We start from the raw sequence: 15991 nt of genomic DNA, 5'->3' as shown, positions 1-15991 counted from the left end.
ACTCCTGCTGTTAGCTACCCTCATGTTTCCACTTTAAAAACATTAAGCTGGTTTTTTTTTTTTATTACAGTCCATGCTTATTTGATGAGACTAGTCTAATTTATGACGATTCTTCCAAATAAAATCCCTCTCTGATGCTCCAAGCTGTGTGAAACACATCATCCCTCTCTGATGCTCCAAGCTGTGTGAAACACATCATCACTTTACTTCAGACAACACAAGACACGAAGGGAGACAATTGCGGACTTTCAATAACCAGTTTATGAGGCACTTGGTAAAGCACTTTAATGCCAATCATAAATTCCCTTTCTTCTTATTCTTCGACTCTGTTGCATATTATTAAAATAAACTTTTGACATTACGCATTGCACAAGAAATAAACTACCTACAATATTATACAAAGTTAAGATACATATAAACAAGATAAAGCACCTTTTTGGAATCTAGTAAATAGGCGTCCTAACCAGCTGCAGGACAGACAGATGATGGTGTGGGGTTTTTCTGTGCAGAAACATCAGTGCACTGGAGAGCTTTCAGATAAGGGCTTGCTAGCACCTGAGTTCGACAGATGTGATCTCATGCAAATGGTTAAACAGTTAATAATACCCTTTCCAAGAAGCCAGATAAACACTTAAAAAAGAAATGCACAATTTGTTATTATCAACAGTAATTCCTTCTTGCATATTATTTTTGTGCAGGACCTAGAATACCAGCATGTGGGATGAAATGGGAGAAAGGAAGTTGTGACCTTTTCTGTTCCAATGGACGACATTTGTGTTCACATTACAGTACAACATAGAATAGCACCAGTTAATGTTATACAAAAGCCAATACAAAGAATGTCACTGCAGTACAGTGAAGCAAAAGGAAATAAAAGCAGTAAGTCTCTAAAGCATAAACAAAGATGTTTGCCATGGTCCATATTATTTTGCAGAGTCCTTTGGTCCTATTCTCCCAAAAGAAAAAGAAGGTCATACTGTCATGCATTATTTAACAAAAATATTTTCAGTTTATTTTCAAGTAATATTTTTTTCTTTTCTTTTTTTTGTAAATGAAATAAAGTCTCTCTTAAAAAGATAATGTCAAACTTCAGAGGAAAGGGAAGTCCTTTCAAAAATATTTTATATTTCATAAACTCGTCTTTTCAATTGGTCCTCACATTAATGCAACAGTTACATTTACAAACAAATGAAGATAAAAAAGAAATAAAGTGACTAAATAAAAAGTGAAAACGTTATCACTGAGGGGAGAGTCGGGAACGTTTCCCCAGTACAGTCTCGTCCACCACTTTCTGGTGTCTCCAGCTCACTCAGAATGCTCTCCCTCAGTTTATTGATTCAGAAGTGTCCTTCCTTAAAGGAATCTTAAAGCTAGTGAGTTTCTGGCCAAATAACTGGCTCAGGAGGTTATTCTGTGACTCTGCAGTGCGGTAGGAGTGTGTGTCCACAGATCTGACCCCTGCTTTAGGCTTGGACTTGTTCAAGGAATTGTTAATTGATGGCACTGACACTTTGGAAGTGGGAGACTGGACAGGCCGGCCAGGACCTAACCTCTTCCCTTTGAACTCCACATTTAAATGTCGTACAATCTCGGTCTTCTTTGGTGGATAATTGTCGAGGGAGCCTTTTTTGAGTTGCAGGCCAAGAGTCCCTGACCTGTGCTTGGAGACAATCTTGTTGCTGACAATATCGTCCTTCACAGACGAGAGCACGGGATAGTCACCTGGGGCCTCTGGCTTTCTCAGGCCTGAAGGGAGTTCAGCTTTGCTCAGACGGAACTTCTTTTTCGCCCTCGAGTCGATGCCGAGATTCTCCCGTGCAACCGTTGAGGATGTCTTCTGTGAGCTGTATGTCACTTTCGGCTCTTTCCTTTTTTTATGCGGCCTTGTTGACTCCTTTTCTTCGTTGGATGACGAGGTCAAGGGAGTGGCCTTGGCATGATGGACTGGCGACACTTCAGCGGTTCCAGAAGACAATGCCCATGGGCTGGCTCCGGGACTGTGCTTGCGGTTCTCAGCTGCTCTGGAACCTGATTTCTCCTTCATCTGAGGACTAACAAATTGGTCAGTGTCACTTGTAGATGGAGGATCTTTTCCCTCAGCGTCACAGGTGGTGGTGAGGACAGGGTGGTCTTTAGCTTTCTCTTGTCTCATTTGTTCTGGCAGCTTGGGGCAGTAAGACAGGGGCTCTTTGTGGGGCAGATCAGCAGCGCGTGACTTGTCCAGGCTCCCAGGAGAAGATTCTCCTCCTCTCTTGTTGTGATCTTCCTCTTTTAAGCTCTCATGGATATTTGCTTCTGAAAAACACTGATTAGGTTTGCTTGTGCAATCTCTCTCGTCTCCTGTAACACTTGCGGGTGAAACGAGTTGTTTTGGGCTGGCAAGAGGGTCATCTTCTTCCTTGACGTCACAGTTGACTGTCATACACTTAACGTCTTTGCCATTGTTGTTTGTCTCTTGGGCAGGTCCAACGTGGGAAAGGTCGTCACTCTCCTCCGTCTTTGGTATAGCTTTCGGGGGGGAGGTTTGGACTGCAGAGTCTACATTGAACTGACACTGTTTGAGTTCGTCAAGAATCTCGTCCTCCGTCTTAACGTCTGTGTCGCTCGTCTCGGTCTGGTGCTCATTGTCATCACTGCACTGCATAGGCTCAGTCATTGAAGATTTCAGAGCCTCCAACTCCACACTCTGACCTAGGTGGCAAGAAGCAACGCTGGCAATGCCACTGTCAGAGCTATTTTCCTGCAGGCTTTCCGGTAGGATCTTTCTCTTCTTGCTTGGAGGTGAGTTGAAGCTGTCATCTTTGGACGTGGTCATTTTGCAAGGGCGTAGGACCCCTCTGAACTTGAAGATTTTGTTTCCCCCAGCCAGATGCTTCTCCATGTGGCGGTCGAATTGCTCCTTCTTGGAGAAGATGTAGTTGCACGTGCTGCATATGAAGGACTTTTTGATCACATGCATCACGTCGGCGCACAGCTCACAGGTGTACAGAGTGGTGTGTTTGGAGTCAGACTCGTCGAGCTCCTCGTGCTCGTTCTTCAGGTGGTCCTTAAGCTCCTTGGCCTCCTGGTAGGAGACGGGGCATTTGTTGCAGAGGAAGATCTTCTGCAAGCTGTGCACCACCAGATGTCGCTGTAGCTTGAACGGCTTCGGGAACTGTTTGCCACAGTGGTGGCAGTCTCTGGAGGGGTCTTTGCAGTTGGGATGCATTTCGACATTCTTCGGGGCAATCTCAGCCTTTAGGACCTCGAGCGGAGTGAAAGTGCTGTGCTTGCTGCCCCCGCCACTGCCCTTGGTCTTGGTCACGATGGGCTCGCTGTCATCATCTGTCTTGGTTTCTTGCCCAGCTGCGTCCGGCGTGGCTCTCCTGTCCTCCCTGGAGGACGACTTGTCTCCTCTGCTGGACTTGCTGGGCTGGTGCTGCATGATGGAGGTGATGAAGTTCTTCACTGCGTTCTCCTGCATGAAGCAGCCGGGCATGTCCAGGAGGGAGCTCTGGGTCTGGCCCTTGCGGGCGAACTGGGTGGCGTGCTCGCGCAGGTGTTCGTTGTACATCCACACGTCCGATATCTCCTTCAGGCACATGCCACAGGCCCACACGCCCGCCTTGTTCTTGGCGTGCTTCTCCCTCAGGTGGTCACGCAGTTGCTCACGGGAGCTGAACTTGCGCTGGACGCACATGTAGCAGGTGGGCGGTGGTGATGGATTGTGGGAGAGCTTGTGGAAGTTGAGCTCGCCTAAGGTGAGGAACCATGTGAAGCAGACTTTGCACTTGTACTGTTTGTCCTTGGGCTTCAGTCCAGCCTCGCCACGTTTTCTGCCCCTTCGCTCCGCAGGCTTCTTCGCAGGTTTTTCGCTCTCGGTGGGAAGACTCTGCAACACATCGTCTTCACTGATGATGCTCCCAACTATCGAGATGTCTTTGCCAGGTTCAAAAAACTGAATTTCCGGAAGTTGGAATGTGGTGTTGAGGTTCTGAATGTCAATGCTGGGCAAATGTGAAACGTTTTCCTGAACACAGGGAGGAGCACCAGGGTAAGTATCCGTGAGTTCTGATTTGCACAACTCGACGTCTGGAGAGACCAGGGGATCCGTGTCGGCAACAGGATTTAGGGGCCCCAAGGGCACCGGGACCTTACTGATGATGTCCTCTGTCGGGCACAAGAATGTGTTTATACCATGGTCTGCGGTCTCATCATAGCCCTTTTCGTTTGTCACACTGTCACTATGACAATCTTTTTCTGCAGAACCTTTCATCACGCCTTTGTGACACATGTCTAATATGATTGCATCATCAATAGTCATCATATCATATTCAGGAGCGCTGATATTATTCACAAATATTTTGTCAGTTTTACTTTCCTTATAGTCCTCTCTCCTGTCAAGAAACATGTCAGCAGGAGGATAGTCCTGAACAGCTGGCACATTTGAGGCTACTTTTTGCTTTTTATTGCTCTTGCCGTACACCCTTGGACACTTTTTTCTTTTCATTTCTTCAGTCCGAGGGAATAACTGTGAGAATGTACTCTCATCGTCAAGAAGGGCGTTAAGGTCCGGTCCAAGACCAGAGGGACTAGCTGGGGTTTCTTTAAAAGAACATGTGAGTGGGTCGGCGTCTTCTCTGGGCTCATTACTGCTTTCACTCTTGATCTCCACCTCCGATTTTTGCTCCAGCTCTGTATTCATGCTTTTTTGCCCCAAGGATGCAGTCTGTGCATATGCTATTGTTTTCATGTTGCATGATTCGTGCTCCCCACTCATCTCAAAGTCCCTAACAATCCCTTCCTTTGCTGCACTGGTGCCTGCTTCTTCTGGGGTGTCTGAGGCCATTAGATCCTGCTCTTGAATATGAAATGAGTCTGTGGGAGATGTGGTGAACTTATGGTCATTAATGTCAGTCTCCACAGTAAGTTTCTCTGGGCCGGCCACTTCAGATCCTTCATGGCTACTGGTTGTATTTGTCTTTTCAGGGAGTGGACAGCATCCTTGCTGGGACACTGGTGGGAACTCAGGGGGTATGGAATGCAGTATGTCTGTGTCCAGCATGGACAGCAACTCCTCGGGGAAAGGGTCAGCTTTCACAATGTTAAATGGATAACTCTCACCACCGACTTCACTGGTTTTGTTTTTCCACGCTTTGCCATTTTTTCTAGTCTTTTCCGTTGCCGGATGTCTTTTCTTCTCTTTATGGTTAGGCTCTGCTGCGGAGTCTGGCTCACTCGCAGTGCTTTCTAACATCGAAACTGGCTCATCCACATTAATCGACATTGCATTTCCCTGTGTTTGCAGGCTGTGCATGTTTATAAGTGGCTGAGCGTCTTTCTGGAGAGGCACTGGTGTTTGATAAATTGATGTGTCACTGGTCATGGATACACTCACATTTGTTCTCACCACATGTTTCATGGCTTTGTGTCTCTTCAGTCCTGGCAGAGTGCGGAGGTACATTGAGCAAATCTCACACTGAAAGTTTCCTTGGCCGGGGTGGCTGGCGTTATTCTTTTTTGGGGAGGGTTTTGCCTCGGCATGCTTTGTAACAAGTCCCTCTTCTGTTTGAGTTGGTGGTGCTGATGTTGAAGGTTTTGTGGCAGTCTCTCCCTGGCCTTGGAGAAGTTTCTCAACAGTGGACACAGCATTGTTTGCTCTCATGGTGAAGGACACGTCTTCAGTAGGAATCGTTAATGTGTCAAAACTCTCTCCATCCGTTTTTTTTAGTAGTCCCAGGTGGAAATCCATGAAATCAATTGTCTCAAGAGCCACATGGCAGTTCTCCATCTTGCTGACATGCATTTTATTTGTAGAGATGCATTCTTGTTGTCGACTGCAAGTCACATCACTGTATGAGCAATTGTCATTATCTTCAATGTGGCTCTTTTGTATAGAAATAGCTGGCATGCTCAGTGCTTCTAGTTTGTTTGAATCAGTCGACAGTTTAAGTTCCTGGTCATCATGTCCTGTGCTGAGCTCATTTGATGGTAAAAGCAAATCAGTATTATTTTGATTATCATCAGATTTTGGACTTGTTTTTATACATGAGTACTCAACCATTTCTTTTTCCGATGGGAGTGAGGTGAAATTATAGTGAAAGTGCTCTTGATTATCGGAAACTTCTTTATAACTCAGGGGGCTTAGTTTGAAATCATAAACAGAGTCTTTGCTTGGGAATGTTTCTGTTGGAGAGGGAACAGCGAGGTTAGAGTTGACAGATACAATGGAATTACAGACCATTGTGTCAGATATAGACATTTCACTCTTGGTCATTTCAAATTCCAAATGGGGGACACAGGGGTGATCCAGCCCTACAGCTGCTGCTGGTGGTGGCTCACTGATGAGCGTCTCTTTTATGCAATTCAACTCATTTTGTTCCTCTCTGCGCACCTCTGTGTCTCCGGTTGGCTGACTGTCATCCCGCCATTTTGTTTTCAGCTCAGTGTCCTCCATATGCAAAGCAGGGCTTCCGTGTGGTGGGGATGGTAAACAGGGGCTAAGTGGAGGTATGGCTAAATGCTTGTTCTGCTCCTCCTCGTGAGTGTCATCAGTACAAGCAGGGGTTAAGGGTGATGTAGCTATGGTCAGGGTGGGCTCAACCAGGATGTCTCGGTACCCTGGCTCCTCTGTGATTTGGTCAGGCAGGTCTGAGGTAATCCCCTCACCAGTGTCCATATCAGTGTCCTTAATTGGGTCCACATGGCTTGCATGAGCATGAGAGAAGTGCTCAGTAACACTAATCTGAGGTGAGGCATGGCAAGTGCTTTCTGCAGCTGCTTCAGTCATCTGTGTGCTAAGGTGCTCCTCAGTAATGTTCTCTGTTTTACTTGACTCCTCACCCTCTCGGGAGGCGCTGCATGCTGGATGAACTGCTGTGTTTTTGATCCCATCTTCTTCCACAACTCTTTCAGATTCTTTCAGTTCATGAGCTGTCAAACAGCCCTCTTCTACACATTCTTTACCCTTTTCCTCTGCCTCATCAACTGATGGTTTGCCATGGCAAGGCTGAGAGACCTTTGACTCTTTGGATGCCTCTTCTGTGCCTGTCTGATCAGACTTTATATTGGAATTCATTTCCATGTCTTCCTGCTCCAGCTGTCTGCTTGCCCAATTGCAGTCCTTTGACCGCTCTCGCTCATATTGTAGAGTGGTGGGAAACAATAATTCTGGGGACTCTGAGGAGTCTCGATGTCTCTTAAGAGCTTTGCTCTGGAGCTCCTCACATATTTCCACGGGGTTTTGAGGATCATGTAACTGTGACGCCAAGACATGAAATGGCTCCATCTGAGAGCTTTCTGTGGCATTAGTGTTATTTTGGGTGACTGGATTCTCTGAGGAGTCGTTGAATTTTATTGTGTCTACCTCTTCTGCCATTTCACAGCCTGCACTCACAGACCGAGGAGAAGCATACAGAGCCTCAGACTGTTTGTCTAACCTCGTTTCTTCTGCGTCAGATAGAGTATCATTTCCCATTAAATCATCATTAGCTTCTTGGCAGCTGCTCTGAGAGTGCTCTGGGCTTGACTGTAAAAGTTTAGATTCCGACAGTGGCAGTGGCAGAGGATCCTTCTTAAAGATGGAGTCTGAAATGACTTCCAGACTTTTCATAAGATTTTCCTTGTACATTTCATTCTCGAGCATCTCCTCGGATTTGTCTGTGTGCAGGCTCTTGACGTCACTGTCACCTTCTGATTTATGAGGTGTACCTGGGTGGTCCTCTCTCTCTGCCACGGATATGTCACCACCGGTGCTGACTTTGTCACTCGGAGTGTCGTGAGTGTGTGTGATGGAGTGTGTCGGGGTGTGGAGGCAGTGCTGCGTCTCCACCAACCCAAACTGAAGAGGACTAGCCCAGGGCATCTCAGGCTCGGAGAATCCCTCAGAGTGGGGATCCACTGGCATGTTTGGTGCTGTCAGTGCTAAACTCTCACCAGCGCAGTCCACCTCAAGAGCGCCCTGCTCATTATCAGTTTCCTGGTCTAGCCGCAGGGGTGAGAATTTGCTCATGGTCAGCTGTTTCGGGAGCTCCTCCTCGAGCAGCGACGAAGTGCTGAGCTTGTTTGTCTGCAACTGGCTCTCCAGCTCGGTGACAATTCGCTTGATCTCCAGCTCGTCCTCGGACACACAATTGCTCAGGCCCGTGCTGTAGTTCATGATCTTGTCTGGCAGAGAAAACGGCACTGTGCCAAAACTGCTCTTTTTCTCACTCTCCGCATCGGAGTCGTCTTTGTACTGGGAGATCTCATCTGGTAGCTCTGGAGTGACATCCACCATTAAGCCCCAGTCTCTTTGCTCCAGGAAAGGAGAAAAGGAGGACTCAAACATTTCCTTTTTGTCACTGCTGGGCTCTAGTGGACTAAAGCCATCTTTATTCAGCTGTATGTCTGGATATAGGTTGTTGTCAAAGGCACCGACTGTGAGGTCTCCAAACATGGACGACGTGTCAAATGAGAGAGGAGATTTTAACAAACTCTGCTCCTGTTCTAATGGACAAGGCATGAGGCTGTGTCTCATAGAGTCTTTCTGCACAGCAACATCTTGTAAATTGGTGGGGGACAAACACACTTCATCCATCAGCACATTGCACAGTGATGGGGGCTTTTTCACCAGATCAGTGTGGAAGTTTGTCGGCTCTTTGCTGTCACCATGCACACCATCAGTAAGCTTGTCAAACTCAATTGTCGGGGTGTCTGAATGTTGCAGTGCGGCATGACTGACACTTTCAGCTTTTCTTTTGTGAGATGGTTTCACTTTCGATGAACTGTCATCTTTCTTTTGCTTGCTGTTACTGTTTAACTCCTTGTTGCTCAGTACCTCCGATGAATAGAGTTTAGAGCTGGAGCTGGTTTTGTGACTCTCTTTCGTGTGACATGTGGACTCTTCCGTTCTCGCCATGATGCCAGTCTCACAGCTGAAGCGGTCCTCCTTGGCCACGGCGGACACCTCTGTGCTCTTGAATCTAAAAACGCTCCTGGTCTTTGTGAGTTCCGACACAATTTCCGTGTTCCTGCTGCTACTGTTCGAGCATTTCGTGGTGGTCGTCGAGTCCTCTTTGTTGGCAGAGAGGAGAATCTTCTCTGTGCTGTAGCGCTTGGTGTTTTTGGAGAAGGACAATGCCAGGGAAGTGTTGGACTCTCGGCGCACCCTGTGTGGTGACCGCTCGAGCCCGTTCTGCTCAAAACAGTCCGAGTCCTTCCGCTTCACCTCGACTTTTCTCTCGCTGTCCGAGTCCGTGCGATCAGTGCTCTTGGGGCTGCTGATGCCGTCGCTGGAGAGGCTCACAGAGGTGCTGAGCTCGCTGCTGGTGGAAGACCTGCTACTCCGCCGCCTCAGCCTCTCTTTCACGGGGGACAGAGACACATCGTCCGCCTTTTTGGACTCAAAACAGTCGTTTTTATCCTGCTTCCACGGGAGGTCTCGGCTTTTCTCACTCCTCGCTCTGCCCTTGCATTCTTTGGTGTATGTGTACTTGCAGCGGATGCTCTGGCTGAGGCGGCCTTTTCCGGCGATCTTCAGAGGCTCACAGTCTTCGTCAGAGTCAGACACGTAGTCGTATTCCCTGAACGTGGGGGTCTGCACTGTGGGGGTTAGCCTCTCCATCACCAGGGAGAACTGCATATTTTTGGTGCCTTTGACGTGGAGCTTGTGCAGCTTGTTCTTCTGCTGGACGATTTTGTGGATGAGCTCCTTGCTCCACGTTCCTCCACCTGTCCTCTTCCTCTTCCCCTCCCGGGTCACGAGCCTCTGCGTGGTGGACGTCCTGTTGCCAGACGGGGATTGAGGAACAGATGACTTGACAAACAGGGAGCTTTCCTGCACGCTCTTAATTCCACAGCGCTCTGAGAACTTTTTGGATAAGACAAAGCAAGGATTACCTGAACTTTCCTCTAATGTCGTTTCTGACTTTCGTGTTTCTTTCACCCACTGTTTATGCTCTCTGCTCTTATCTAGGGAGGAGACAATGAGGCTCTCTGGCGAGCTCTCCTCCTTGGAGTTGGTGTCATCACTCTGTTCTAAGCTCTGACTCTCTGTATTACTACTTTCTGTCTGCTTGCTGTCAGTGCTACGGCTGTCTAAGTCGGAGTCATAAGGACATTTTCCTTGTGTGTATGACTTTTCACTAGCGGTTGCTTCATGCTTGGTTCGACTCTCAAACATCACACAGTCTTTGGTTTTCAGTGTCTGCCTGTTTGACGTGCACTTGGCAGTTGTGAGTTCATCATCCACAAATGCATCGATAAAGCTGCTGTCAATCTCTGCATTGTCAGACTGATACCCAAGTCCATTCAGAGCTTCTGTGATAAGGCTGTCTAATTTAGCATCCTCCATATCTAGGTCAGGAAGAGAAACAGGAGGGTTGTTGCCCCCCGAAAACAAGTTCAATTTCAAGGGGTCATCTTTGGTGTCAACTTTTGCCTCTGTGTCAGGTATTAGTTCACCATTCTTGCTCAGCCCGAGCAGAGATAAATGCAGGTCTGACGGGCAACGTGACATTTGAGAAAAGCCTGTTCCAGAGTTCAGGGCTTTGGTGGGATCCATTTGGAACTTTTTGGGGTCCTCGACTTTTGATATGTCTTTGAAGTCATTTTGTGCAAACGCATGCTGTCCACAGTACTGCTTATGGTCAAGGAAAGACACCAGGTTGTTGAAGTTTTGATCACACTGCTTGCAAGTTAGCAACACATCCAACTGGTCGAGGTTCGCAGTAGCTAAAGAGGTGGCCAGTAGTTGGTGGGCAGAGTACGGGGGTGGGGGATGGTGCTCCATCCCAAAGTTGTCCATACAGCCTTTGCTACTCTCCATGCTGGACTTTGGGTGTGCTCTGTTGTTCTGCAGAAAGCCCATCATGTCCTCCTTGGGTCTATCTGTGGGGTAGGGCAGACTGCGCGGTGCATCCGCATGGAAATGGTGATGGTTTGTGTTGAGGTGATCGGTGGATGTCAGTGCCTTACCCTGTTGCTGATGGTAGAATGGTGGTGGGCCAACAGGCTTTGAGATCTGGCTATCATCAGAGCTGCTGTTGACGGGGCTCGTGGAAGCAGGTGAGAGGGACGAGCACGTACTGCTAGAGGCGGGGTTCTGAGTGGGGGAGGACGAGCACGTACTGCTAGAGGCGGGGTTCTGAGTGGGGGAGGGCAAGGGGGACTCGTAGGGGGGCACAAGCATCATGCCCATGGGTGGCACCTGCATAGGAGAATAGTTACATGCCCTGGTGGATGCCCCAGGTATCGATTGGCTCATCCCAAAGTATAGCGACTTATTCTTAGCATCACAGGCCTGCACGTGACTTGCCTCAGCTTTGCTTTTATAGGGACACGGGGGCAACCCTGTGCTACAAGTCTGTTTGACACTCTCCTGTCTTTGGTTTGAGTACCCTTCAGAGGGCCTTTTGTTCTGGAAGGTGCCAGGACTTTTGAGCGGACCGGCCTTGTGCAATTTTTCCTCATCCTGCCACTCATTGGGTGCGATTACAAACGTCAGCTTCTGATTACTCAACTGCCTGGAGAGCTCAATCCTGTTCTGGTTTGGCATGGCTGACCTTATCTGCTGCCAGGTCATGCGGTTGTTTTTACCTGGGCCCTGCCTCTGGTCATGTGCCGGCTGGCACTGAAAGGGATATTTCTCTGGCAGGTTGGAGTAAGCCAGAGAGTTCTGCTCCATGGGCGAAAAGGCCTTGTTCGGGCCCTCCCACGGCTGTGCAGCCCGGCTGTGGCTCTTGCTCATGTTCTTCTCATGAGGCACAGGGCCCATGTGGACAGCGTTGAGTGGGGGGCTGCTGTAAGCTTTGCCAGGAAAGTGCATTTGAGAGCCGGGGCCCTGTGCAATGTTTCTGATATGGTGGACGTTGTTTTGAATGAGTACCCTCTGATTGGCGGCAGCGGTGGTGGTGGCGCCGCCGTCTTTGGGGTGGCAGTTCCTTTTGCCCCCCGAAGTGGCAGCGGCGTCTGTTTTGTCCACCAGGCCACCTTTGCTCTGATCCGAACTGGGAGCGGAGCTCTCCCCCAGGCCCGTCTCCTCGCCCACGCCCCTGGGGCAGTGCATGGAAGACGGAGGCCCGTGTGGGATCTGCAGGTACTGCTGCGGCTGAGTGGACAGGGGGTACGGCGGCCTGTCGTCGCTCTGTTCGCCGCCGAACTGACCGCCGCTGCCCTGCTGTCCTGCCTCCTGTCCCTCTGCAGAGGCCTGGAAGGCAAATGGGTTGTGAGGCACCTGGCCGGAAGGGGCCAAGGAAGTGTCCATGTAGTCCTGTGACGGAGGGTTCTGGTCACAAGAAAAAGCGTCCGTGGCCGAGTCCTCCAGCAGCGGAAAGCCATACTGGAAGGACAGGGGCATGAAGCCGGCCTTGTTCGGCTCGACCGCAAGGTTGGCTTTTTGCGCTGTAATCCCATAGGCGGCGCCAGCGAGCGTCCTCTCCGGCGACTGCCACGCGTCGGTCCCGTTCAGCTGAAAGTCTGAGAAGAGCATTTGACCAGAGGGCTGTGACCCACTAGTGTCCAGAGGACCCTGTGGCTGTGGTAGCGGCAGCTGCTGCTGCTGCTGCTGCTGCTGCTGTTGTTGTGGTGGCTGCTGCTGCTGCTGCTGCTGCTGCTGCTGGGTGGAGGCTGGGTGCTGGGGGGCAGGCGGTCCTCCCGAGGTGCCCCCCACCACCACCTGTGAGGTATAGCTGGCGGAGGTGAGGTTGGAGGGGCCCTCCGGGAAGCAGCGGCCGTAGCTCCGCTCCTCCTGCTGCAGCTCGGCCTCCCGCTCGGGGATGCTGGGCACGTGGAACCTGTAGCTGCCGGACAACGGCCCCCGGCTGGCCTCCAGCTTCTTGGGCGGCGACACCTTTTGCTGCGGGTAGGCGATCCCGATTGTGGGGTTGTTGGAGCGGGGGTTGGTGATGCTCAGGCGGTACAGCTGCTGCGGGTTGCCGCGTTCCGACTTGCTGGATTTCTTGCCCTTGTCCCGGGTCCGGCTCTTGCCGCTTGGCGACTGGGGGCTACCCTTACCCCCGGGCCATGGCCTGCTGTCGCTGGTGAACTTGGGGCGGTTCTGCAGCGACTTAAAGTCTATTTTTCCCGCCTGCTGGGGCCTTATGACGGCCTCGCGTTGCTGTGTGCTCTCTCGGTCCTTGTCTATGAACTTCACGGTTCCATTCGAGTAGGGCTCCGGAGAACCTCTTTGACGTTTCTCGCCGTACTGCTCTCTCGTTGAGCCCTCTCCGAGCTTCTTAGACCCTGCATCCAGTTCTTTGGTGCCGTACGTTCTCTTAATCTCTCCCGCCATGATACCAGCACGGAGTTGGATCGGCAGGCAAGGTCCCTTATCTGTGCCAGGGACGACACTGGGACATTGTGCTTTGGAGTGCAGCTAAAGAGGCCTCCTGTCATACAGGTAGAAAGGAGCCAGTATTGTCTCTTCTCATTAATCTCCCCTCTCCCTCATGGTGCAGAGAAGTCCCATCACTATCTGAAGGGCCTGTGAAGAAACAAAGCAAAAACAAAGAGAATATGTCAGAATAATGTACATTCATGGAAAAATGTCAATCCAACAATATCTAATACATTAGCATTCTAATATAGTATGAATTATTTAAGCATTGAAAAAATAATGTGTGGGAGCTCTTCATGGGAAACAGTAAGATAAGATATCAGAGGTCACTACAGGCAGTTTTCAAGACCTCAATAATTCTATCTAAGTGCCACTTTTCACCACTGGAGGGCAGTCTTGCTAAATTTTTCTCAAAATGCAACAAGAGCTCAAAGGGACTAGAATTTTCCAAAATAAAGTCCAGTCTGACAGATCAACTCACTTTAAATGATTTTTCCTTTTTACGATTAAAAAATGTAGACCAAGACCTGCCCCTTTATTGGCAATAATATGATGAGATCAGCATTAGACTGCCAACAAAACACATCTTGGGTACGGTGGATACTTTCACACTAACTTTGTAATTATCATCCACAATGACATTAATAAAATAAGTGTGATATAAGTGTGATTCTTGATCCATAATTCCATGGTGTAAAAACACACATAAAACTTGTGTGTCACCGACTTCCAAAGCGAATCAGCTCAGCAGATGGGAAGCATTACGCAGGGCTGGGAGAGTGAGCGCGGAGGACTGGGGGAAATGGGAGAGAGCAAAACACTGAGGATGCCGGAGAGAATGGAGCTATTGATATAACCACGAATGCCATGCAAGCCACCAATTTACGTGACAAACTGGTGGATTTTGATGGGAAGGAGCCGTGTAAAATGTCCTGATGCCAACAAGAACGTCAGAGAGCACAATTACATCTATTCACTTTTAGCATTTATCCAAGGCGACTTATAGTAAAGATATACATTTTCATTAGTAACCAGTATTGGTATCAAGGGAGTGGAAGCCATGACCTTTGGTGTTCTAAACGCCTTTCTCATACAAGTTGCTCTAACTGTTGTGTAGAGACACTCGATCGACTCCATACGCTCTGCTTTGGCTCTCTGTTCTTTCATCTGGGGTCAGACAGCAGGCAGCCGAGAGGTAGCAACAGAATGTGATCCCTGTGCCAGCTAACCAAACGCTAGCGCTCCGCCCTGGGCCAACGTTTCATTCCAGTGACACACACCAAGCAGAAAGCCCCGTTTGTTACACAGCGCCACGGCACGGTGCGGCCCTCCTCCTCGCGCACAATCCAGCTCTTTGACTCTGCCCTCTGTGCCGGTGAGTGACCACAGCCACCAAGCAGAAAGTCACACACACACACACACACTCACGAACCGGGCCAGCTCCCACTGTACCCATGCCTTCAGACCATTTGGGAAACTGGGAGTAATCACAGACCCGAGCTTGCCACCCACCCACATACACACACACACACACACACACACACACACACACACACTCACACACACTCACACACAAACACACAGAAGGGGAGAGTTGAAGGAGTAATGAGCACAAAAAGGCTCTCTTTCACACAGATGTTTAATTAGCCATTCCACTGCTCATGAAGGCATTTTGCAGTCCTCCGTCAGATGATAAATAACAGCAATATGCCTGCGAAGATCAGAGGAAGGCGCAGTCTAATAACGCCGGCAGCTAACGTGGTGGGCCTTAAGGCGCTTCCTAACTGGAGCGTAGGAACACCTGTGATTCCCCAAGCCCGCTCGCCTTGTCAACCATCTCCTGTCTGGCAGAGGGAATGAAATATCCGAGATTGGTTTCATCTTAACTCATTGAAAAATGGATTTGATTCTTGCTTATGGTTCTCCAGAAGAAGAAGAAGAAGAAGAAGAAGAAGAAGAAGGAGAAGAAGAGGAGGAGGAAGATAAATACTAAATTAAAAGCAGGGCTGAATAAATCAAAAGCAAGGCTTTTAACACAAGGCTGCAAGCTCACTGAAAACCACATATCCCAGTCACATGACCTCCTCCCTCTGAGTGTCATGCATGGCATGTCTAAATGACATGGCCTCGCCTCGTAATTACAGAGCAGCGACGATGACCGACAGGGTAGCCACTGGGCGACGCTGAACAGAGCGACAGGGAAAAGAGAGAGGGAGGGCTGGGAGGGACACTTTCACTCCTGAGTCCACTTTCACCCTTTTTTATATGTTTATGTTCTATTTTGTACATCTATAACGTGGAGCGTTGGCCTACCACTTCACTCAAGGATCCTAGGTAGCACCACTGATTCCTCAAGGTATCATAGTTAGCACCACTGAATTGTTAATGAATGTAAGTATCTCATTTCTTGGTCCCCAGTTTTATTGTAGGTTTTGTGGTTTCCACCTTGCCTAGGACATCCTGCCTCTGTGACAGACAGACACAAAAATTACACAGGACTGTTGGCTTTGGCAGGGGAGAAATGTCAGCAAGCGGATTATACAAACAACAAAACAGAACAAAAAAATATTTTGCCTGGAAATTGCTATTGGTATTCAAGTGGCAACATACTGATCATTCTGGCACAGTTGACACTTGTTAGTGTGGGAGTGTGTGTGTTTATGTGTGTATGTGTGTGTGTGTGTGTGTGTGTGGGGG

The 15991-nt window shown here is 49.0% G+C and overlaps 1 protein-coding gene across 1 annotated transcript in view; it reads right to left on the bottom strand.

Annotated features, from left to right (window-relative positions):
- Nucleotides 1-243: 243 nt before the first annotated feature.
- Nucleotides 244-15991, bottom strand: part of LOC121723459 (zinc finger protein 469) — a 20952-nt gene continuing 5204 nt past the window's right edge. Inside the window, exon 2 of the mRNA XM_042109140.1 lies at nt 244-13441. Coding sequence (XP_041965074.1) covers nt 1325-13249 — 11925 coding nt within the window. The 5' untranslated portion in view covers nt 13250-13441 and the 3' untranslated portion in view covers nt 244-1324. The remainder of the gene's footprint in view (nt 13442-15991) is intronic.

Source organism: Alosa sapidissima, chromosome 11 (genome assembly GCF_018492685.1).
Source record: "Alosa sapidissima isolate fAloSap1 chromosome 11, fAloSap1.pri, whole genome shotgun sequence".
Taxonomy (NCBI): domain Eukaryota; kingdom Metazoa; phylum Chordata; class Actinopteri; order Clupeiformes; family Clupeidae; genus Alosa; species Alosa sapidissima.
The sequence above is the reverse complement of the archived record's forward strand: the minus strand, read 5'-3'. Positions and strand labels throughout refer to the sequence as shown.